Source organism: Panthera leo, chromosome C1 (genome assembly GCF_018350215.1).
Source record: "Panthera leo isolate Ple1 chromosome C1, P.leo_Ple1_pat1.1, whole genome shotgun sequence".
Lineage (NCBI taxonomy): Eukaryota > Metazoa > Chordata > Mammalia > Carnivora > Felidae > Panthera > Panthera leo.
The window spans coordinates 219,517,271-219,539,875 of NC_056686.1; the positions used below are offsets into that span (position 1 = coordinate 219,517,271).

At 65.1% G+C, this 22,605-nt stretch overlaps 1 protein-coding gene across 6 annotated transcripts in view; it reads right to left on the reverse strand.

Annotated features, from left to right (window-relative positions):
- Positions 1 to 22,605, reverse strand: part of KIF1A (kinesin family member 1A) — a 95,764-nt gene that overhangs the window by 17,995 nt on the left and 55,164 nt on the right. For 5 of the 6 annotated variants that reach the window (XM_042950809.1, XM_042950808.1, XM_042950810.1 and 2 more), the window contains 15 exons: positions 22,376 to 22,469; positions 21,235 to 21,383; positions 20,807 to 20,985; positions 19,042 to 19,179; positions 11,594 to 11,712; positions 9,420 to 9,505; positions 8,467 to 8,605; positions 8,119 to 8,290; positions 7,894 to 7,984; positions 6,381 to 6,499; positions 5,301 to 5,356; positions 5,032 to 5,140; positions 4,773 to 4,839; positions 4,588 to 4,672; positions 2,177 to 2,282 (listed from right to left, as the gene is read on the reverse strand). In XM_042950809.1, coding sequence (XP_042806743.1) covers positions 2,177 to 2,282; positions 4,588 to 4,672; positions 4,773 to 4,839; positions 5,032 to 5,140; positions 5,301 to 5,356; positions 6,381 to 6,499; positions 7,894 to 7,984; positions 8,119 to 8,290; positions 8,467 to 8,605; positions 9,420 to 9,505; positions 11,594 to 11,712; positions 19,042 to 19,179; positions 20,807 to 20,985; positions 21,235 to 21,383; positions 22,376 to 22,469 — 1,709 coding nt within the window. Of the gene's footprint in view, positions 1 to 2,176; positions 2,283 to 4,587; positions 4,673 to 4,772; positions 4,840 to 5,031; positions 5,141 to 5,300; positions 5,357 to 6,380; positions 6,500 to 7,893; positions 7,985 to 8,118; positions 8,291 to 8,466; positions 8,606 to 9,419; positions 9,506 to 11,593; positions 11,713 to 18,115; positions 18,395 to 19,041; positions 19,180 to 20,806; positions 20,986 to 21,234; positions 21,384 to 22,375; positions 22,470 to 22,605 lie in introns of all 6 variants that reach the window. The other variant, XM_042950813.1, reaches the window with a different exon arrangement.

Genomic DNA, 22,605 nt, shown 5'->3' on the forward strand with positions numbered 1-22,605 from the left:
CCAGGCCTGGGGTCTCTGAGCCCCAGCGTCTCCAGGGGGAGCAGGGCGCACCCAAGCGGCCCATCACGGGGCTCTGAGGGCATCAGCCAGGGTTGGGGAAGAGGAAGATTCTCGGGAAGGGGCCCGCTGGCTTGGCCAGCGGAGCCTCGGGACGGCACCTGCCTTGGGCCGCCAGGTGAGGAGGGTCCCCAGGACTTTGCTGGGGGCAAAGCTGGAGGGTCAGAGCAGTCCTGGGGCTATACTGGCGTGGGCAGGAGCCAAGCCTGAGGCCCAAGCAGCTCTGGCAAGGTCTATGGGCCTGCCCCGTGGACGGGCCTTCCTCTACCCTTGGACCAGGGCCTTGACCTAAGACACAGGGCCAGTGGACCCCAGAGCTGCCCCGAGTCCAGCCTCACTTGCCACAGCTCCCAGGAAGCGGAACCAAAGCCCCATCAGTGACGGGTCCTCGGGCCTCTAGGGACAGGGGTGGACCTATTTAGCTACAGCCCTGCTGACCCGAGGTCCAGCCGGGAGCCACAGCCTCCTAAGCTACCCCGGGACGTAGCCCAGAGCCAAGGGCCCCTCGGCCAGGCTGGCGGGACGATGGAAAGACCCAGAAACACGGTCCTCAGTGTAGAGAGACCGCGCAGGGAGGGAGGCCCAGAGGGAACGTACCCACCCCCACTCGCTTGTTTTTGCCCCCACTCCATTTCTGCCCCCAAAATCTAGAAGTTGCCTGGGCAAAGGAAGGGTCAGAGGCCAGGGGGATGCTGAGGTCACTCAGCATGGCAGACAGACCCCTCCCCAATGGCACAGGCAGTCCCGGGGCCACCCTCCCCTCTGGGGTCCCGGTCCCCACATCCCTGCAGGCAGCCCCGTGTGGCTGGGGATCAGGCCTCCTCTGACGCATTCTCACGGCCTCAGAGGGGCCCCCCAGCCTGCACATCATGAGAACCCCCTCGGCACTCTGCATCCCACTCCTCCCTCCCCTGGACGTGAGGGCAGCGGAGTTTCTTCTGGGAGGCTCCTGGGCAGGGCTAGAACGAGTCACAGCTGCCCCTCTGGGGGTCTCGGACTCCTGGCCCCCCAACTGCCCACACTGAGGGTGCTTCCCTTACAGCCCATTCCTTGGGGCGTCCATGATGAACCCAGGCTCCGTCTGGACCCGGGAGTCAGGACAGGACGATTCCCTCGGGTCCTTTTACGTTTACGGACCCCAGCCTTCGTTGCAAGTGTGGGGTCCCCTGTCCCCTCCGAGCACGCCCAGCCCTCAAAGAAGTTTTTCCTGCAGACGCTGTCGCAGGAACCCGTGAGGACACCCGGAGTGTGAACTCCAAGGGTCAACTCTCAGCTTCTGCTTCTGGGCCAGGTCTAGCCCTCCGCAGCAGCCATCCAGCACTCTGGAACACCTCATCCTTCCCCCAAGTCCCTAGAAAGCAGCATCTCAGACACAGCCAAGCCCACGTCCCCACCAACAGGGCAGCTCTCGGCAGTTAGGAGCTGCCCTCCCCCCGCCCCCCGCCCCGTCAGTCCTCAGATACCACCCCTCACCTCCCGCCCCCTCGCCTCCGGCAAGCCTCAACAAGGCTGGCTTGTCGGGGGCTGCTAAGGGTGTCCCTGGGGGCTTGCATACCCCGACCATTGTCCCAGATGTGGCGGGGCTGGGGCTGCCCGGGCTGCAGAGTCTTGGCCATTAACCACAAGCTCGGAAAGGAATAGCCCAGCGACAAGGAGCGCGTGCCAAATGGTGCCTGGCGGATCCAGGACCCCCAGCCCGAGGGACCCCGGCCAGAGCCCCGGACTCACCCACAGCAGTGTGGTCGGGGAGATTCAGGACCGCCTGTCTGCGCACCACCCCGTGTTGCCCCCCCAAAACTCCTGAGGAGAGAACCCAGCTCATCAACCCCCGAGTCCCGCTGCCCCTCCACCAGGTCACCGAATGGACAGGCCGGACGAATGTGAGAGCCAGTGATGGGACAACGTGTAGACAAACACACCAAAGGACCTGGAGGCCACGAGCCTGCCCGTCCCGCACCTGTTCCGGAGGTGTCGGAAAGGAAGGCCCAAAAGTTTCGGGGCTGGACACGTACCGGACCCTACAAAGCCAGGTCGGCTGAGGGCACGCCCTGGGTCTCAACCTGGACCCTGTCTCCAGGGAGCTGGGAACGGAACCCATTGTCACCCCAAGGGGACTCACCGGTCGTCCTGGGCCGGGTGGATGTAGCCGGAGGAGAGGATGTTGAGAGACAAGATGTTGGGGTCGATCAGGGACTCGTCAGTTTCTGGTGTGTTTCGAATCCGACCTACGGGAAAGGCCATGGGCTCAGTCACCTCTCAGGACAACGGAAGGGGGTGCTGGGTCCCTGCCTGGGCGGGGGCTCCGGAACCGTGACACCGCATCAGGGAGCGGGTTCCCCACGTGCCCACAAGAGCGCCGGACAGGGAGCCCATGGCAAGGTCTGCTACCAGCCCGGGCGTGAGCGCCCTTGGCTCACTCCACCGTCGTTCCTCCCGTAATTGGAGTTTTTCAGCTTAGACACTCTCAAGGTCTGTCTCTCTTGCACCCAACTGATAGATTCCAAACACTCGGCCTAGAATGTACAGGCTCTCGTTGGAAAAGAAAATCTTAGCAAGATAAGGAGAGACTTTCCCTTCAAGAAAGAAAGAAAGAGAGAGAAAGAGAGAAAGAGGAAGGAAGGAAGGAAGGAAGGAAGGAAGGAAGGAAGGGAGGAAGGAAGGGAGGGACGGAGGGACGGAGGGAGGACACTATCTGGGCCACAGATCTCTCCCTGCAGGGCACATTTCCAACAGAAGCCTCTAAGCCGCCCACACTGGGGTGGTGGTCCTATCCACCGCGAGTCAGGAATCCCGCTGGCGACCCCGTTAGTAATTTCCTGCCCTGGTAGCATTAGGTTGAATACTTTGCTTCTTCAGGGGACACACACGCACTACGTTTTCTCCTTAAGCCCTGTGTGCCGCCCCCCACACAGAGGTGAGGCAGAGCCCGGGACCCGGCCAGGATTCTGTGTCTGTACACGGGGCAGCTGCTGGCCCCACTTCCTGGAACCTTCTTGCAACTGTTGGGCTCTGGGAGAAGGCAGGTGTGGGCTCCCCGAGAAGTGCTCTCCGGCATGTGTCCCCGTGGCTGGAGGTGGAGTGCCCCACGGCTCGGCTGCCGGAAGAAAGCTCGCCACAGTGCCAGCCTCATCCCTGCTCGGCCCCTGGAGCGCGTGCTTCCGCAGAGGTTCTCTGCCCCTTCCGAGCTGAGCCTGGCCAGGTGCTCCGCCTGCGAGAGCGACGCCCCGGAGCCCATTCACTCCCAGCCCGCTCGCTGGTCCGTGTGGTTTATGAAGCCCAGAGAGGCACAGCCCAAACACCCCAACGTGGAGCGGGGGCCTTGGCGTTCACACCAGCATCTCCCCAAATCCTTTCACCAGCTCCCCTTCTCTGCCCACACACGGGACACACACTCCTGCCTGCATCCGGTCCACGCGCTGGCCGGGTGTCTGCTAACTCTTTAAGTCGATTCACTGTCCACGCCGGCCCTAAACGACATCTGAGATGAGGATTGGCTCGCCTGCTCCAGCCTTTCACCGTGTGCGTGAAAAAAGATACGAGATGTCTAAAATGAAAGCATCTGTCCTGGGCCCCCAGAACCTTGTTGTCCACAGCTCTGCGCTTTTGGGCATAGCACGATGGGTCTCACGGTCATGTCCCCGCTCCTGCACCCTCGGAACCCCCTCTCCAAGCCCCAGGGACGGCACCCTGCAGCTGCTGCCCTTCTGGCCACAGAAGTGCCCAGGATGGGGTTTCCAGAGGGATCCATCAATCCAGAAAGGGCAGGGGCGGACAGGTGTCCGTGTCCTTGAATGAAAACTGGAAAAAGTCTATAGCTCGGCCAAGAAACTCGTCTAGTAGACCAAAGAGTTCACAGCGTGAGGTCACGGAAGAAAACCGTCTAAGAGCCGTGGTGACCACCAGGAGTTGAACTGTGTCCTCCCCCCAAAACGGCTGTGTTGAAGTCCTAACCTGCAGGACCTCAGAACGTGACTTTATTTGGTGACAGGGTCTCGGCAGGTATAATCAGTTGAGATGGGGTCACAATGGAGGAAGCAGGCCTGAAAGTAGCTTCTTCTACAGGAAGAGGCCACGTCAAGTTGAAGCATTAAAGCCGGCAGGTCCCCAAGCCGAAGAGGGACAGACATTCCCCACAAACCTCCAGGAAGGGCTCTCCCCTACGGGCTTCAGAGGGGGCATGGCCACCTGCTGACACCCTCAGACTCAGGCCCCCAGGTCTACGGGAGGATCGTTTTCTGCTGTTTAAGCTGCCAGTCTGTGGTGCTGTGTCACGGCAGCCCTGGTGAGCTGACATGGTGATTGCATAGAAATTTGGAATCATCACCCTAGTCCGAGCTTTCCTTTCCTAGGCTCTTCAGAGAGGCACAGAGAGGTTAAGCGACTTAGCCAGAGTCACACGGCATCAGGGGCAGAGCTGTGGTTAGCAGTCAGCCGCCTGGCCGGGACGGTGGGGGGCGGAGAGGGTGGGGCCCCGTTGCTCCCAGCGGCCCAGCCCCAGCCCCCAAGGCAGCCCCCACCCGTCTCACTCACCCACGACAAGCTCTCGGACTTCCTTCCAGCGGATGTGGCTGCCCGTCTCGTGCAGCAGTGTCACGGTTATCCGTCTCTGGATACCCTGCCAGGCACCAGGAGAGAGGACACGGTCAGATGGTCTGGGGGTCACATGGGGCGGGGCAGGGGACACGAGGCGGGCAGGGCCGGGGAGCGCTCCGCACCTGGTGGAGCAGGAAGGTCCCCATGCACGGCATCCCGCCGCGGTGGTCCACCACCGCGGGAATGTAACTAGAAGAGAGAGATTCGTGAGGCAAGGCCCCGCCCCGCAGACACACGCGGCCCCCGCCCGAGGAGCCGAAGGGCCACGGCAGGGAAAGCAGCCCCGCCTTCTGGCGGAGGTGAGGCGGTCCGGCCCGGAGCCCAGAGTGCCCCCGTGCACCACCCGGAGCCCTGCCGACCCCGGCAGGCGCTGGGACTCACTCGCCGTTGGCCTCCAGCTCACAGATCTCGAAGTAGACCAGCACGTCGTACTTGCAGTGACAGGGCCCTGGGCAGGGCCGCGTGAGGGTGCTGAGCTTGGTGGCAGGCACTGGGGGAGGACGGGAGAGAGAGAGGCAGCCGCTGATGGGAGACCTGACCTGCCATGTCCTGGGGGCACGCTCAGGAAGGAGGCCCGGGGCGGGGAACGCGTCCAGGGTAGCGTGGGCACCTCCCTCCCGCGGGGGTGGACTCAGGAGGGCTCCGTCTACCTGGCTTGGACAGCGGCATGACCCTCGGGAAATGGCGGCGTGAGGGCCTCAGGGGGCTGTGGAGGAAGAAGAGCCTCTGTGAGGCGGCTGCAGGTGGCGTCTCTGGGACCCTCCAGCTGGAGAGGGAGCCAAGGGCAGGAGGCTGGCAGAGGGCGGTCACGGCACGGTCCGCTCCAAGCCTCCGCCTGCCCCCCTGCCTCCCAGGGCCTAGGAAAGGCCCCGGGCTCAGGCCCTCCAGCAGCCTGGATGGGGAAGGAGGGCCCCTGGGGACCCCAGACCTTGCCTGGGTGGCCCCACGAGTCCAGGAGAACGGGGCGAGAACGCTGGTTCTCCGTCCAGGGGCCTCCAGGACAGAGCCTCCCCTGGCCCTCCCGAGGACAGACGAGGCTCCTGGGGCCACCCCCCCTGGAACCAGTACCTCTCATGGCTTTTCTCTTCCTCCACCACCCGGGACGCCCCACTTAGCTCCGGGTCCCCCAGGACAGCTGAGAGGGGGGCGGAGGTGGCCAGAGGCTCCCACACCACAGAAGCCACGTGCCGTTCTCCCTGCGCCCAGGTGGGGGGTGGGGACCACAGAAGGGACAGCCTGGCCTACCCTCAGAGTCCCCCAGAGGTCACGTGGAATGAGGGAGACAGAAAGATGTTCCCTCACTCAGTCTGGGGGCCAAGGACTCGGGGGAAGGGACAGCCGGGCGGTGGAGTGGTGAGCAGGCAGCAGGAGCCGTCTCCCCGTGGGCCACCCGGGCCGTCCTCCTGCCCAGCGCCCGCTTCCCTGGCCCGGGGACATGGCCCATACCCGCAGGGGTCTGGGCCCAGACGGCAGTACTCTTTAAGAAACTTGCCGACATCCCGAAGGGATGTCTCTGACTTGCTCTGGGTCCCGCTGACCTTGGGTAACCAGCCGCCCCATCATCAGGGAAAATGGGCATCTAAGGCCCATGGGTCCTGTAGCCACCCGACCAGGCCTGTCTGGGGCAAGGCCGGCTTCGCTGGCTGGGAGGTGGAGAGGGCCCACGCCCTGGGGGGGCTGGATGAGGTCTGGGAAGGGGGCCGCTAGCCCCCCAACCCAGGGCTGCTGACCTGAGCACGTCCTTGCAGAGCGGGGGGAACGGGTGCTGCTGGTAATGGCCGAAGACCTCGAACACGATGGGCTGGCTCTTGATGTACTCGATGAAGGACTTGGTCACCTCCACTGCGATCTGGTGGATGAGGAGAGCAGGCAGGAGGCCGCAGCCACGCCACAGTCAAGAGAGGGAAGGAAGGTTGCAGAGGTAAGCGCTCAGCCTCTGTGGAGGACCCGACTGGACACCGCGGCTGGACCCGACCTCTGCCCACGAAGGGGTGACACTCCTCACCTGGTCCTTCCTGCCCCGCCTCCCCTCCCATCACACCCCTGAAGGCCGGACCCCCGAGAATGCCCTTTCAGAACACCGGGCTGGCAAGGGGACGAAGGTCTGTGGCCTGGCCTGAGCCTTCCTGGGCCCTCGCCCACTCCCTGAGAGTTATGGGCTGAATTGTGCCCCCCTCCCCCAATTCCTATGTTGTAGCTTGAATGCCCAGGACCTGTGGCTGGACCTAGACTCTTCAGAGAGATTATCCCAAGTTAGAATGAGGGCATTAGGGCGGCCCTAATCCGGTACGGCTGTCCTCATGAAAAGGGGAAATGAGGACACGAAGGCAGGCACAGAGGGAGGACTGTGTGAGAACACAGAGAGAAGACCGCATCTATCCGCCCAGGAGAAGCCCAGCACGGAGTCCCCCTCACGGTCACTGAAGGAACGACCCGACCCACACTTGCATCTCGGGCTTCCGGCCTCCAAGGCTGAGAGGCAATAACTTGGTTGTCAAGGCCGCCAGGGCGCGAGCTTTGCTCCGGAGCCCAGGAACGGAGGCTGCACACCCTCACCCCTGGCCCGGCCTCCCTGGCTGAGAACCCACTAGCTCCCTGCTGCCTGAGCGTCAGCACGGGCCGGTCCGTGGGGCCCTTCTGAGTGCGGGGCCTGTGACTGCTTGGGCCACACAGCCCGCACCCACAGGCCGCACCGCTCAGGGTCAAATCCACGCTCCTCGGCGGGCACCCGAGGCCTTGCCCCCCGGCGGCATTCATCGTGGCCAAGTGGAGCGCATCTCCCCCCCCCCACCCGGCTGGCTGGCTGGCCACATTCTCCTGCCTCACGGAGCCACTCCAGTCTGAGTCCCGCTCTTCCCGCAGCCAAGCTTGGGACGTGCCCCACCTGCGGCTTCCCTGACCTCTCCGATGCCCTCTGTGTGCCCTGCCTCTCTTCTTCCCCGGCAGCAGGCCGGCGCCACGTGGGGCACCCCGGACTCCCCGTGCTCCTATCTGCCCCCCGGGTTGCCCCTACCCCCAGGTAGCAGCCCACCGAGGCCCCGACTGTCCAGCAGCAGCCTCCACGGCCCTGCCTGGCACCAGAGGCCCCGTGCCCTCACACCCGGGCACCGCCAGCTCACGGCTGGGGCTCAGGACAGGGAGACGGTACGACAGAGAGTGACCACAGCTCGGCTCAGCTCCGGGGAGGCCCCGCAAAGCCAGAGACCCGGGAGGGGGGCGGAGGCGGGGGCGCTCAGGACGTACGTTCTGGACGTGGTAGAAGCCCAGCGGGGGGCCCCTCCCCGTGTTCTTGAGGGGCTCCGTGGAGAAGGCCTCGTCGTGGCGATGGATGAAGCTGCAGAGTTAGAGGAGACGCTCGGCTGGGTGCAGGAGACGGGACGGGGGACCCGTCCCCGGGGACTGGCGGGGGTCACCGGGGTGCTAGGCGCCCGCCCTGGTCCCCAGCCAGCAGGGGGTGCCGGGGCTCACTTGAACTGGCAGAAGATGTCCGCGTATTCGGCAGAGATGCTGGACGCCTGCAGGACTGTCACACGGAAGGTGAAGGTGCTGCCCAAGCGCAGGTGGTCCAGGGCGGCGTCCAGGGGCCCGTCCAGGGCGGCTTTCTCAGGGCTGTCTAGGAGGAGGCCTTCTGGAGGCACGGCTGCAGGGGGCCGAGGGCAGAGCAACGTGGCAGCACCCCAGAGGCCGAGAGCCCGGCGTCAGGCGGGGAGCCCACGCGGTGTCCTCTCGTGGAAAGGTCTCACAGCCTCCCCGGCCACGGCGGGGCGGGGGCCGTGTCCCAGTGCCCCGGGCCCCGGGGCAGGTGTGGCAACCTACCTGAGCAGGTGTTGTTGTTGACCTCATCGGCCGAGGGCCCTGCCTCCGCACCCTGGCCCTGACCTTCCACGATGCGCAGCTCCTCCTGCGAGGTCCCGGAGCGGGACATCCCCACCACGGGGCAGGACTCGGACTGGAACTGCGTGGGTTGGGGGCCAGAGTCAGGGGGAGCCGGCTCCAGGTGAGGCCACTCTAGCCCACTGAGGGCCCCGGAGTCGGGTCAGGGCCTTTGTGGACCCGCGTTGCAGACCCGCCCCCGCCCAGACGGGCGCCCACCTCCCTCGGCCTCTCCTAGGCTGCCGTGGCCTGTGTTGGCTGCAGTGGGAAAGCGGGGGAGCAGTTCAGGCGGGGTGACGGGTGGCCAGGTGGGGGCAGGTTAGGAAAGAGCCAAAGAAGGAGAGGGAAGGAGCCTCCTGGCCTGTGAGCTAAGCCCGGTCTGGGGCCCTGAGCAGGACCCTCCCCCTCCTCCACCCTCTGGCCTGAGAGTAGAAAGGGGAGCCCAGGTGGAAAGCACTTTCCTCTGAGGGAGGACCGGGCCGGGGGCAGCCCGGCACCTGATGTCGAGACAGTGAGGAGGGGCCCTCTGGCTCTCAGTGGGATGTTGGCGGAGAGCAAAGATGCTGGTGGAAACAGCATCCAGGAGAGCGAGCCCGAGGAGGGGACAAGGCGGGTGGAGTGGAGGCATCTCGGTGTCTGGGGGTGCACACCTGCTCTGTGTCCCGGCCCGCAGCTGAGGCCCAGGCAGGGAAAGCAGATACAGACCCCGGAGAGGCCGTGGCGAGGACAGAGAGAGACCCAGTGGGTCAGGGCAAGTCAGACAGTGGGAGACAGGGGGACATGCCACGAGGCCTGCGGCTTGGAAGGAGAGGAAGGAACACAGGAGGCCCCGGGGCCCGCTGCACAGCTGCCCCCGGCGTTCGTGCTGGGCAGCCGGGCCAAACCCTTCACGGCACCTTTTCGAAATGCTGGTCATCAAAGGAGATTTTGGCGGTTCCTGACTGTCGGACGCCAGAGCCGTAATCGGGGGCCTCTTCATCAGCTGAAATGGGGACAGAGCAGACGGTCGGGGCCCGGCTCGTCCCCCAGGGGGAAGTGGCAGGGCCAGGCGGAGTCGCCAGGTGGGGGGAAGGCACAGGAGCCGGAACAGACTCTGGCCCACACGGGGGGATCCCCAGTGCCACCCACCGCGGCCCCAGAACAAGGAGGACGCGTCCCAGGCACGCCGGTCGCCCGCCTGTGCTGTCCTAGGACCCAGGCGGGGCCACATCCTCAGCACAGCCTCCTCTGATGGGGCCACAGCTCCGTGTTTTCAGAACCAGCCTTATGACCACTGCCCGTCTCCCTGAGTCCTGGCCACCCCCGCCCTCCCCCAGACTCGGCTGCACCAGTAGAGCCGTACGGGGCAAGACCCCTCCGTGGGGTCCTCCTGATTTTGACTCCACCGTCATCCACCCAGACCCCAGGCAGCCCCCGCTCAGCTCCCACGCCTGCTCCCCACACGCCCCCCACTTGCCGTCCTTCATGGCGTCCTGTGCTTTCCCACTGTTTCCCAAGGGACACCCCCAGACCTGGCTTCCGTCAGCCTCCCCAACCCCAAATCCAGCCACCCCCTGGGAGGCCTCTCAGACAATCCAGGGGCTCTGACCTCCTCTTCTGGGGCCCCCAGGGGGGCGGGGCAAAACCCTGCTGTGCTCTCTACCCCAGCTGCCTGAGGGCCCGGGGCCGGCCCCTCCACTCGGTGCTGAGGGGTCCTGCAAGCTGACACTTGCAGGACAGGTGTGACGTGTGACCACCGGAGCTTTTCCAAGTGGCTCCTTCTCCATTGTAGCCACTAGACAGGGAATATCAGGTGTGGCCCAAATACACACAGCGTTCGCCTATAAAGCAGGCCACTCTGTGGGACCGGCTGCATCGGGGCTCAGGCTGGTCACAAAGGGCCAAGATCTCAGGGGGACAGAGCCCCTCCAAGATGACAGGGACAGGGTCCCCCTTGAGGAATGGCTGTGGCACTAGACGTCCCTAGAATCCCCGTCCTCTGTCCTTTCCCCCATTCGGGGTCCCCGGGGGATCTCGGCACCACAGTGACATGACTGGGAAGCGCTGTAAAGAGTGTCTGGAAATTACAGGCTAGTGAGAATTTGACAAAAGAATCCTAAAGGTGTAACCAAAACCGCCTGGAGCGGCTTCAAGTGGGGTGGGGTGACTCGAGACCCTTTCAGCGGCTGGAACATTCTGGAGCAGCCCAGCCCCACCTAGTCTGGGAGTTGCTCGGCATTTCTGCATGTTTTCTGCTTCATTATCTCCCCAGGCTGCCCAGGCAGTGGGAGGAGACAGAAGGAGGCCACGGTGGAGGGGCTGGGGGCCCGAGGGCAGAGAAGGGAGCAACGGCCATTAGAGCACGAACACTAGGCCCTCTCTGGCCTGCAGCTTTCTGGTGGCTAAGCATGCCCACATCTGTGTTCTGGAACAATCTTTCGACACTCCTATTGGGTAGGGAGCTTCAAACGGGATGCCATTTACAGGGAAGCAAACCCAGACTCAAAGGCATTCTGTGGCTCTCCTGTCCCGGGACCCCGGCCGGGGGTGAGGGGAGGGCTCAGCGGCAAGAGGGTGTCCACCTCTGCAGGCCCACAGTGGGGGGGGGGGGTGTGCACACCCTCTGGGGAGAAAGGTCAGCTCCAGGGAGGCCACAGGGCCCGCAAGCGGGGCACACCGGGGAGTCTCGAGAGAGGCTCTGAGGGCTGCCGTGGCCCCGGTCCGGGCTGCAGTCTGCACGCCTGTGCTGGGCTCAGAGACCGCCGGGGAGCGGCCGCTCCGCACCAGGCTGGGGTCTGAAGCCGGTCGGTCTCTGGGTCCACCTGGGGCTGTCTAATGGGAGGGAGGAGGGCCCCCGAACCGGAGCGGGTTCGGACAGCCCTGGGCTCGGCCCGCACAGTCTCCTAGGACCCCGGCCGACCTGACCCGGGAGCGTCTGGAAGGCCGGAGCGCAGAGCTGGGCGGCAGAGGCTTCTCCTGGAGCCAGCAGCCCGTGTGCCGGCCGGGAGCCGGAGACACAGAGGCGGCCGGTGGCGCTCTGGCCACTGCGCGGTGCCCACGGGGCCCTCCGCCCGGGCCGCCCCACACGCACCTGAAGTGGCCTGGACGGCCACGCGGAGGAAGCCCTTCACCTCTCCCTTCTCGCTGACGACGGCCACGCGGTGCACCAGGGGCACGGGGTACAGCAGGTTGCTCAGGTACACGAAGGCCCTGGGGGAAGCAGAGGCCAGAGGTCAGGGCCTTTCCAGCGTGCGCGCGGAGCGGCGCTGGCGGCAGCACGGCCCGGGCTCACGACACAACACTGCAAAGCAGAGCGAGGCGCAAGGCAGCCAGGGCAGCGAGCAGGCGGGACGGACACAGGGCTGTGCTGGGCGGGGGCTGGGGGGGGGGGTCCACGGGCCGCGGAGGACACAGGAGGAGGAGGGCGTGCGCAGGGCGGGCAGAAGGAAGCGCGGAGCGGGGCTGGCACGGGGCGGAGCCCGCGGGGCCATACCCGCTATCAGAGCTGAGGAGGGAGGTTTCAGCCTGCTTCAAGGAGGAGGAGGACCTGGGGACCCGGCCACGCCGAGCTAGGACCTCACACTGGCACTGATGCCCGGCATCCCCCTGCCTCCCGCCTCTTTCCCAGTGACCCCTGAGGTCTCCTAAGGTGGGCTCCTCACAGAGGGCCCTCACAGAGGGCTTCTAAGGTGGAACACAGCTCTCGGTTCCTTCTTGGACCCTTCAGGGAACACGGCGGGTGGGAGCGCACAGTGGCAGACAGGGCAGCACCCCCGGCCCACAGGGCACCGCCACCCCCAGGGCGCCCAGAGCCCTTCACATCCCGAGCGGCTCTGTTGCGCACCCAGCGAGTGGCAGGCCAGGCCGGTGAGGGGCCACGTCACCCAGGTGTCCACCGAATTCCCGGAGCTGGCCAATGCGCAGAGGTCGCACGGGCCGCCCGGACAGAGAGGACTCTGGGAGACCCGTGCCACGCAGCTAGGTGTGCAGGCTGATGCGGAGCAAAATTCCTCCCTGGTCGGGGGCACCCGTCCCAAGGGGACACCTGACACAGGGAAGGCGGCCCACGTGGCCCATCTGGTGAGAACCCGCAGCTCCGCTCACACATCGGCGCAGGACCTGCCTCCCGCCCGGCCCTCCCCTTCCCTCCCGGCATGACCGGCATTGGGCCCAGCTCGGAGGTGCAGATTTCGATAGCCCCGGGCTTCCAGGGGGATCTTGGGGCAGTGGGGGATCCCAGGGAAGGGGGAGAGCTTGGGCGAGGATGGGCAGGAGGTGTGGGGGAGCAGGTGTAGAGATGGGGCAAGGGAGTCCCAGGGCTTCAGCCGGGCAGAACACAGTGGGGACAGAAGTGAGAGCAATAGGGGAAGTGGGGGAGGGAGGGAGGGGAGGGAAGGTCACAGTCTGAAGGCCATGTGGGTGCTGGCACCCAGATGCACGGCCCAGGGCTGAGCTGGGAGGAGGAGGAGGGGGAGGAGTGGGAGGAGAACGAGGAGGAGGACAGGGAGGAGGAGGGGGAGGAGGAGGAGAATGAGGAGGAGGACGAGGAGGGGGAGGAGGAGGAGGAGGAGAGGTGTCACCACATCCCCGACCCCTCTTAGCTTGCTTAGAGATCAGACACCACCCAGGCTGAGCCCCTTGGTCTCGCCCCATGCCTCATTTCCTGGAGGAGCCCCTGTGACCACAGGCGTGGGGAAGGGCTGTGCCCCAGGGGCCTGATTCCAGACCCCGGAGCCCCTCTCTCGTGTGGGCTCCAGATCTTGTCCCCCCCACTCCTGCCGGACCTCTGTCTACAGAAGGTTAGAAACCCGAGCAGCGTCCTGGCTCTGCTCTCAAATGCGTCAGCTCTCCCTCAAACTAGAGGTCCTCTGCGGAGGACCTGTCACCCAGCTGCTTCCCCCTCGGCCCCCACAGCAGCCAGACGGGGCCTGGGGTTCTGACCAGACTCCCGCGCACCCTCGGTGCCAGCCAAGCTCCTGCCTCACCGCCAGCCCTACCGCCCAGCCACCCCCTCGGTCCCGGGGCAACCCCGGTGCTCTCCGCTCCCTCCACAAGTGAGGCCTGTCCTCCTCTCTGTTCCCAGCCCCCATGTCACGTATCTCCTCAGAGCCATCTGTCCCAACCTGCAGGGGGAGCGGTCTCTGCCAAGTGTCTCTTGCTCCCTGGGCACCCCCCAGGCCAAGACAGGCACCAGCTGGAGGAAAGGGCACACTGCCTTCCGGGGCCCGGATGTCCCCCTGGGGCAGGGGAAGCCCCTGATGGCTTTATGGAGCCCTTCTGTTCGTCAGCAGGGTGGCCTCTCTGAGAATGCCCCAGGGGATGGCTGTCCCAGGGGAACTCATCACTGAAAAGCATTTGTGTTGAGGACGGTGCAGGTAGGTCTGCCTGACTGTGACAGGGGCGGGGGCTCTCCTGCCCCTGGCCACCCAGCAAGACTAGGCACGGAGGCTGTCGGCAAAAGCCAGCCATGACCCTAGTCACAAAAGGAAACCGAGACTCAGAGAGCAGAAGCCCCTTGCTTCTGACAGGGTCTGGCCGGGGCTGGCTGGTGAGCCTCTCCCAGCACTAACTTCCAGACAGGGACAGTGCTGGGCTGCCCTCCCTGGGCCCCCGGAATCCTGGCCAAGGGCCTTTGCTTGAATTTGAGGGTGCGTGAAGAGGGCGGCCACGAAAGAAAGCGAAGCCTTGAGGTCCAGAAGGGGAAGCAGAGGGAGCCCAGAACTCAGGCTGCGGGAACATGTCCCGACCCTGCTCTGCCCCCTTGACTGGGCCCCCGTCTGGCCAGCCCACCACTCTGGACACAGCTAAGGGGACCAAGCAGGACAGCCCCCAGCTGCAGGGCCCTCAAGTCAGCCCCCACCCCATCTCCCAGCGCAGGGCCCACTGCAGAAAGCCCCGTGCTGGGAGGCAGAGAGGAGGCCCCCAGGGGCCCTGGGCACAGACGCGGGGGCCACGGCCTGCCCACCCCCATCGATACTTGCCAAGGAACCAACGGGAGGGCCCTCAGAAGCGGAGGAGCACCTCCCACCGCAGGCCTGTGAGGGCACAGTGCCCGGCACCAGGGTCCTCAGCCACTATAGCCTCCGGGAAGGAGAGCTGAAGGCTGTTCCCACCCAGGCCACTTCAAAGCCAGGAGTGCCTTCCTAGAAGGCTCTGGGGACCATTCCACGGGGGCTGGCTCTGGGCTCCGGGGCCACCCAGAATGCCACTCACAGCACCCCAGAGGTGAGCTCTCAGGGTCTGTGCCCACCCGCTTCCTGACTCTCCTCCCCTGTCCCTAACAAAGGCCAGGACAGAGGGAGACCAAGGCAGAGGGCAGGGCCGGGCCCAGGTCAGGGCAGGCATGCCCAGTTCTGGCTCTGTCCTTAGGGCCTCATGGCACAAAGCCCCTCACCGTCTTCAGGGTGGACGCTTTCTGCCATGTTGCCAATCCACGGGCTCAAGAACCTGTAGCATCATGCAGATTTGAGGTTTCCCACGCACCGGCTGGGGCTGGGCCTCTCGTGTGCCCGAGGCCACAATCACCCCGTTGGTGGGTGGAAAAGTCGTGAAGCCATCCTGGGAGCCCGTGCCTCTGAGCTCACGAGGGGCCGGCACTGACACAGCGGTGCCTCCACGGCCCCGGGCAGCGCGTGTGTCCTCCTCACCCACGACGCGTCTCAGTTCAAGCACCTGCACCTTCCTCGCCTTAGAGCTGTCGGTACCCATCTCCCAGACCCAAAACTGAGGCACGAAGACAGAGGCGGAAGTGCCTCGGGCTGGGAGCTAAGGCCCCAGCTGGGGTTTAAACCCACAGGCTGGCTCCTAGCCCTACTAGGTAGACACCGTCGTCCCGCTCACCAGCTCGATCGGCTAATTAAGTAGATCAACTTAGGATTTCCTGTCGGGGGCGAAAAAACATCCAAACACCCGTGGCATCAAAAACTGCCATTTCCAACTTCAAACCATTAGACAAATGCAGCCTCGATGTGCTCGCCGGAGGCGGGGCTGCCCAGGGGTGGGGGCCTCGAGGTGCCCCCTGGTTGGAGGTGCAGGACCACACAATGAAATCGGCCGCGGGGGTCCACGGACCCCTCTGCCCCTCTCTGAGCTTCGTAACCCAGCAGTGGCTAAAGCACATGCACACAGTCCCCTGGGGCACCCAGCTCGGACGCTCCCAGAAGGCAAAAGAGTGCACGGTGCCGGCCGCTGGGCCCTCTCTCCTTCCTGCCGCCCCTAATCCCCGAGACCTAACCTTGACATGGTGATGGGCACGTTCGGCCAGAAGGGACCCCTGGGGCCCAGCAGCCACCACCTAGCCACCTTCCAAGCCAAGGCTGGAAGAGCCCACGGCCCAGGCAGAGCCTACCCTGGCCGACAGAACCCCGGACGTGAGGGAATAGGACCCTGGTACAGACGCCGGCCTCCCCTCCACAGCCCTACACGTGCCAGACGGCCCGACATCAGCGTCCGTCAGCAAAGGGGCCAGAACAGCCTCAGCACCGCCCGGCGGGCCCCGCCAGCCACGGTGCGCCGGCTGCACAGAGGGGCTCACGGCTCGGGCAGTCCCGCCTCACGCCGCCCCTGCCACCCGTCCCTGGGCCCTCCATCCCTGGCTGCCAGCCCCTCGCCCTCCTCTCTGGGGCTCCCTGCCCATCCAGCTACTGAAAGCGACGTTCCGGGCAGGGAGGATTCTTGGGGGAGGGGGGAACCAGAGCCCCCGGGGCCACTTTTGCTGCCTGGGTCAGCCCGTCCCACCTCCCTCCTTCACCTCGCACCCCAGACCACCAGAGGGAGAGGCCACTGGGGGGCTAACCCTGGCCGTGGGTGAGGAGCCCCCCAGGCTGGGGGGGGGCCCGTCCACAGGGGTGAGGGCACCTTGAAGCAGGCTGAAACCCGCCCGGAGAGAGAGGAGACGGCAGAGCGGCAGAGCCAGGGCTGAGGGGAGGAGGCAGGGCTAAAACCACGAGGTTGGTGAGGTGCAGAGACGCATGCTGGGGCCAGGAAAGCCTTTCCAAAGGGAGACAAGAGTGGGTGCCCCAATTCTGCTTAAGCTTTGGAGAGAGAGAGCCAGCAGCTACCAGAAGGATAAAAGGAAACCAAAGATGGGGTCCTTCTCAGGGCCTGGGCCTGCACAGCTGCTGCGCGGGAGAAGCCAATTCTTGCCAAACCAAAAAGATAGGGACATTTCCAGATGAAGCCCTACACAGACCGCCCGCCGTAGGGGGGGCCGGCCTCTCGCTGACGACTTGGTTTGATTTGGTTGTTTGGTAACATCTCAGATCCACAGAAGGGGGAAAGTGTTGGAAGGACCCAGCTCTTTCTGGCTGAGACTGCAGAGCTCACACCCCGTTTCTCCCGGTGCCCTCGCTCCCCTGCGCCCTGAGCCCACGCCTACCTGACGCCGGAGCCGCCCAGGGCTTTCTAGAGGCCTGCGTGGAGCCGGCCCCGGGGCTACACCCCACTCTCAGCGGAGCGGGAGGCCCAGACCCAGGGCATCTCGGAGGGCGAGAGCCCACGTGTTTATGGAGCAGGCCAGCACGCCACACCCACGGAAAGCTAGTCGAAGGGCTCCACGACATGCGCCCGTGGGGAGCTGCTTCCTTCCAGGAGAAGCTGGTGGGCCTTCAGTCCAGCATCTGCGCCCAAGGGCTGCTAGTGTGAACCCGTTATCTGGGGGCCAGCCTCGGCCTTCAGCTTCCAGTACTGGGGCTCCGAGGTCAAAACCTGCAGAAACTCCCATTGGCCTAGCCCACGAAAGCCGTCTCCGGCTCAGAAAAGGCTGCTGTTGAAACCCTCTTGTGCTTTTTCTATACGTAAAATCAAAATGAGCTGAATGCCTTACTACAGCAGCTAAGTTTCTAGATCTTTCCTTCATCTGTTTTGCCTCCATTCCATGGCAGTAAAAAACACGAATGGCAGCTGCATTTGCCCAATCTGCCTGTGGGGTCTGGGCTTCCCCGGGGCCTCCGCTCCACCTCCTGACCTCGGCCTCCTTCTTCCATCCAGAAAGTGTAACAAGCCCTCTCTGCCGAGGGCACTTCCTCGAGGGCACAGGGCCACGCGTGCCCTCTCTCGCCGTGACAGCCGGGAGGTCAGGAGGAGCGAACCGTCCTTACTCTCAGATGGAGAGGGGCTCGGGGAGAGGCAAGGTCCACCTGGGCCCCGGCTTCAGAGGCAGACCCTCCCCTGCCAGCTCTTCCTCCCCCCCCCACCCCACCCCCCTCCAGGCTGGCCTCCTTCTCCCAGCCGGGAGCTATTGGTCAGTAGCAGGTCAACAGCACGAGGAGGCGGAGGGAAGTGAGGCCGCTGCAGCCAGTGGTGGGTGCACAGACGCAAACCCCCACTCTCCCAAATGCCCCCCAGCAGCCCCACTCAGGGACTCCTCCCGGGTTCCAGGGCCTGTCTGTAGACACAGCTCCACCACACAGCGCCGGACGGCCGTGCTCCGGGAGCACCACCTCTTCTGACACTGGGGCCCGACTCTCCCTGCTGGGCACACTCACATCCTCTCGCTCCCTCACACCCTCTGCTCGGGGGTCACGCCCTGACGGCGGTCAAATTGTGCCCGCAGCAGTGCTCCTGCGCAAAAGAGCTGGTTCCTTCCCAGCATGCCGTCCTCGACCTCACCAACCTTCCTACTAAACTGAACAGGGGGGGCCGGTCGTAAAACGGGTCCCGGCCGTCGCACAGCGCGTGCTCCGGAAAGACGTCGTCCTGCAGATCCTCCTCCTCCTCCTCCTCCTCCTCCTCCTCCTCCTCCTCCTCCTCCTCCCCCACGCTCTGCTCCTCGGCAGGCTCGGTGGCGTCGGAGTCGGGGTTCGAGAAGGTGGGGGAGGGGGTGAGAGCAGCCATGCGCTCGCTCATGCATGTGTTGAGAAGAGGGTAGCTGTTGCAGCCAGAGATGACTGAACTGAGGTTAGTGCGACAAGACAGAGAGAAGTTAACACCAGCTACTCGCGGGGACGGACAGGGCGGGGCTGGGGGCTTCTGTTTAAAACCAAAACCAAACACGCAGACCATCAGGAATGCTGCTTTAAAAGACACGAGAACCAAAAGTGCATCCCGTCCCCAGGCTTGGAAAGAAACCACACGTGTGCTCAGGGGAAGGTCACCGAAAGTTCTGGAAAGTAGCCACTGGCGTGATCCTCGCCAGGTGTGGCTGAGGTCGTGTGAGGACCAGGTCACTCAGCCTGACCAAGCCACACATTCACACGCGGGGACACGTGCAACCCGGCGGCCACAGCCCCGCAGCAGGTGTAGGTGGTGATACTGAGACTCCCTCCCCTCCCCGGTCCCCAAATTATAGGGCCCACTGGTCTGTGGACAGGAGTGGCTGGGGCGGGGTGCCTCGGACCCAGGAAGGACGAGGTCAGGGACGTCAAGGTGGGAAAGGGCCTCTCGATGGCTCCCTCCTCATGTCAGGGCCGGGGCCCAGCCAGGGCGCTCGGCCTTAGGAGGACGCCCACTCCCTGCCCCCACCACCTTCTCTCTCTCTCTCTCTCTCTCTCTCTCTCTCTCTCTCTCTCTCTCAGCCCAGGGAGGGAAGGAGGCGCCCACCTGCCCACCAGCCGGAACCAGGGAAAGCGGTCGTAGAAGGGGTCTCCGCCAGTCACCACGTTGTCACAGTCCTCGATGACACTGGAGGGCACCTCCGCGGCCCGGTCGTACATCTCCCGCATCAGGTCCAGGCGCTGCCTGCAGGGGAACAGGGATCACTGTGGGCCTGGGCGAGCAGCCGGCACAGCACATCTCTGCTGCTGGGGACAGCAGGCTCCACCCGGCTCCGGCCGCAGCTCAGCGTCATCCGGGGTTCAGCATGGTTTGCTGACAGGCCCTGCACGGTCCTCGCAATCTGTCAACCGTGAGCAAGGAGACCTCCAGGCGAGCACGTGCTAAATACTCTCGATGCTGGCCCAGGGACACCACATGATCTATGCAGGCAGGATGGGCCGGGAACTGGAGGGGAAACGGAGAGGGCTCCGGCCAGAGCCACGGTGGGGACGCTCGGGGTGGGGGATCCCGTCACAGAGCCCTGAAATCTCAAGGGAACGGACGGCAAATCGGTGACGGGATACAGAAACATGACATATTTCAAAAAGTATTATCTCCAGGAAAACCAACAAGTTGTGGAAGAATGGGAACGAAATCGTTTCCCGGTAGGGCTCAGCGGCGATAGGAACGCGCTCGTCCCCGCCACAGCGCGGCCCCGGGGAGGGTGGGGGCCCTGAGCGTGCGCATCTACTCGCATGAATCTTACGAGAGCGTGTGTACCTGTGTGCGCGCGCGTGCGTGCCAGCGTGTGTGTGAGCGTGTGAGCGAGCCATGCGAGAAAGGAGGTGTGCGGGCGTCTGTGAGTGTGTGAGGGTGTGTGCGGGAGTGTCTGGGTAGAACTGTGTATTTTTACAGCTTTCCTTCTCTGTATTTTAGGGTGTCGGGACATCTGTGGGGCCTTGCTGGCTGGGCCGGCCGGTTCCTGCAGACAGTGGATAAGTCCTGGGTGAGCCCACCTCTCACAAGGAAACCGAAACCACCCCCCACCCCCGCCACCCACCTGTCTGACTCACGCCAAGCCAGCACCCCCTGCCTGAAATCACCCTGGAGCCAGGGACTCGGCAGCCAGGGGCAGGCTCTGTGCGCCAAAGCCCTCCAGAGAAATCCAAACCGGACGGTCCCAGCGGTTGGCCCTGCCCTGCCCAGGGCGTGGAGACCCACACGGAGGCCGCGGACTCGCTTGCTCTGCTCCTGTCTCCCTCCTGATGGCCTGCGCTCCCTCCCGCCCACCCTGGCTCGGCCTACGTGCAGGGGCCTCACGTCTGGGGCACCTCGAGCAGCGCTTGTTCGATTTCCCTTGGACGGCATCGCCTGCACCTCACTCAGTCCCCTTTCTCAGGTAAGAGCCACACGTGGGGACGAGCACGTGGGGAGGGTGCAGGTGGAGCTGGAGGAAAGACGCCTCTCGCAGGGACGGCTTCGCCCCCAGCCCAGCCCCCTCAGGCCCTCCCCCGGACCCTCGTCCGTCCATCTTCCCCTGGGATCCCTACAGCCCCAGGGCGGAGAGGCTTGCAGCTGCCGAGCTCTTCTGAGGACACGGCCTCCGCCCGCCCGCCTTCCTGCAGCACCGTCAACCTCATCCACCCCTTCCTCCGTGGAAGCGCGGTACACTTGACCGCTGCATCCGTAGGAGGAGAACGCCGATTCTACGCTAACGCTGTTGCCTTCTGACTGTAAAAGCGACTCCAGCAGGAGGGAAGCGCAGGGACGCAGGAGCACCGCGAACCCGCACCCACCCCTGCCGCCCCCCCTCGCGGCCTGCCCACCACACCTGAGCTTCTCCAGCGTCCAGTAGTGGGTGGCCCCGTTCTTCTGGTCCTGGACCTCCACGGCCACGATGGTGCGCGGGAAGGGGCGCGTCTCCCGCTCTTTGGCAGCCTCTGGGGGCAGCAGGTCCGGCGGCAGTGGGGAGTACAGCGTGTCCGTGAGGAGGACAAACTGGAACTGGACCTGTGGCGGCAGCAGGCGGCCGCCCGTCAGCCCCCGGGGGTGTGCGAGCCGGGCCCCACCTCCGGGCTGCACGCCCCACAGGGTTCACCGGAGCCTTCCAGCCGGCAGCCGGAGGGGAAGCTGTACTTGCACCCCGGCTGCTCCCGGAGCAGGGAGGGTGCGCATTGGCCTGGGTCCGTCCCCGGGCCTCCCTCGCTCTGCCCACGGCTGTACGGGGCCCGGGTCGTGGGCGGCGGGGTGGGGGCCCACCTTCTTCTTGAGCTCCACGCTGATGGCGTTGGCCTCTTTGAGGAAGATGGCGTTGCCCCACAGCAGGTCCCGCAGAGACGTGAACTGGTACCACTTCCACTTCCGGAAGGCCCACAGCGCCAGCTCACACTCCCTCTCCGTCCACTGGACTGCGGGGACGGGCACGTGCGGTCGTCACGGAAATGCCACCTTACCCCACTCTGGCCCGGGGCCCCCACTTCTGCGCTAACTGTCGCGGGCTCTTGGAGAGAAGGAAAGCCACAGAAGGATCTGCCCCGGGGGCGGCCTGAAGGCTCCATGTGCCCCAGAGGGGCCGACCAGAACCGGACATTCTGAGAGTCAGAGAAGCCCGGCGGGGGCTGGGGGCGGGGGGAGGGAGCAGCAGTGGGGCCACGTGCTCACAGGACAGGCAAGAGAGCACAGTGACCTCCCACCCTGTCCCAGCTCACACACCTTTGTCTACTGTGTCCCCAAGAGAAAGGGAGCAGGGACACCAGGAGGGGCCTGTCCAGGCTCCCAGGCTCCGCCCCTCTCATCCAGGGCTCCTGCCCCGAGGGAAGATGACTCCAGGCAACAGGAGGCCAAGGTCACATCTACGCAAAGGTGCTGACCAGAGGGGTCAAGCTGGACGCGCGTCCTGTGCCTGACTCCACCCCATGTGCCCTGCCTGCGGGCCGCCCTCGTGCCCCACAGCAGCGTGAGGTCCTCCCCCCGTCACAGGGGGGGCTGCCCAAGCCGATGCTTGGGAAGGGGGTCCTGAGGTGAGGAGCGGTGACCTAGTCTTGGGAAGGAGCACCAGCCTGAGCAGGCAGGACACACGGCAGGGCGGACGAGCAGACACCGCACCCCGCCCGCACCGTGCTCCCCACCACCTGGGCCATTCCTGCCATAACCTGCGTGCGCCAGCACAGGCCTGTGTAAACACACTGCACGAGCACACGCCTGCACTTTCCCGCTGCAGCGCAGCCTCCCCCAAATCCTGCCTCCGTGGGTGCTTCCCGGGGACAAGGAGGCCTCGCTCCCTGAGGGGCGGGCCGGGGACCCCGAGGGCAAAGGCGCCGACCAGGCGCCTGGGGGGCTCCTCGTGCCCGAGACCCCGCCCGGCCCCGGCCCAGGCGCTGCCCCCCCCCGAGCCTCTCACCCTCGTCCTCCGGCTCCTCGTCCTCCTCGTTCGCTTCAGAGAAGCACCTGGAGCCCATCTGCTTCTGCAGGGCCTCCAGCTTGCTCTCGTAGTCCTGGCCACGGAGGGAGGAGTGTGGGCCCACGTGGAGGCCGGGCCCCTTCACGCCCCGCCACCGGGGCCTGACCCCTTCAGGCTACCCCACCCCCCCCCCGGCCCGGCCCCTTCATGCACCCCCCTCCCGGCCCCCC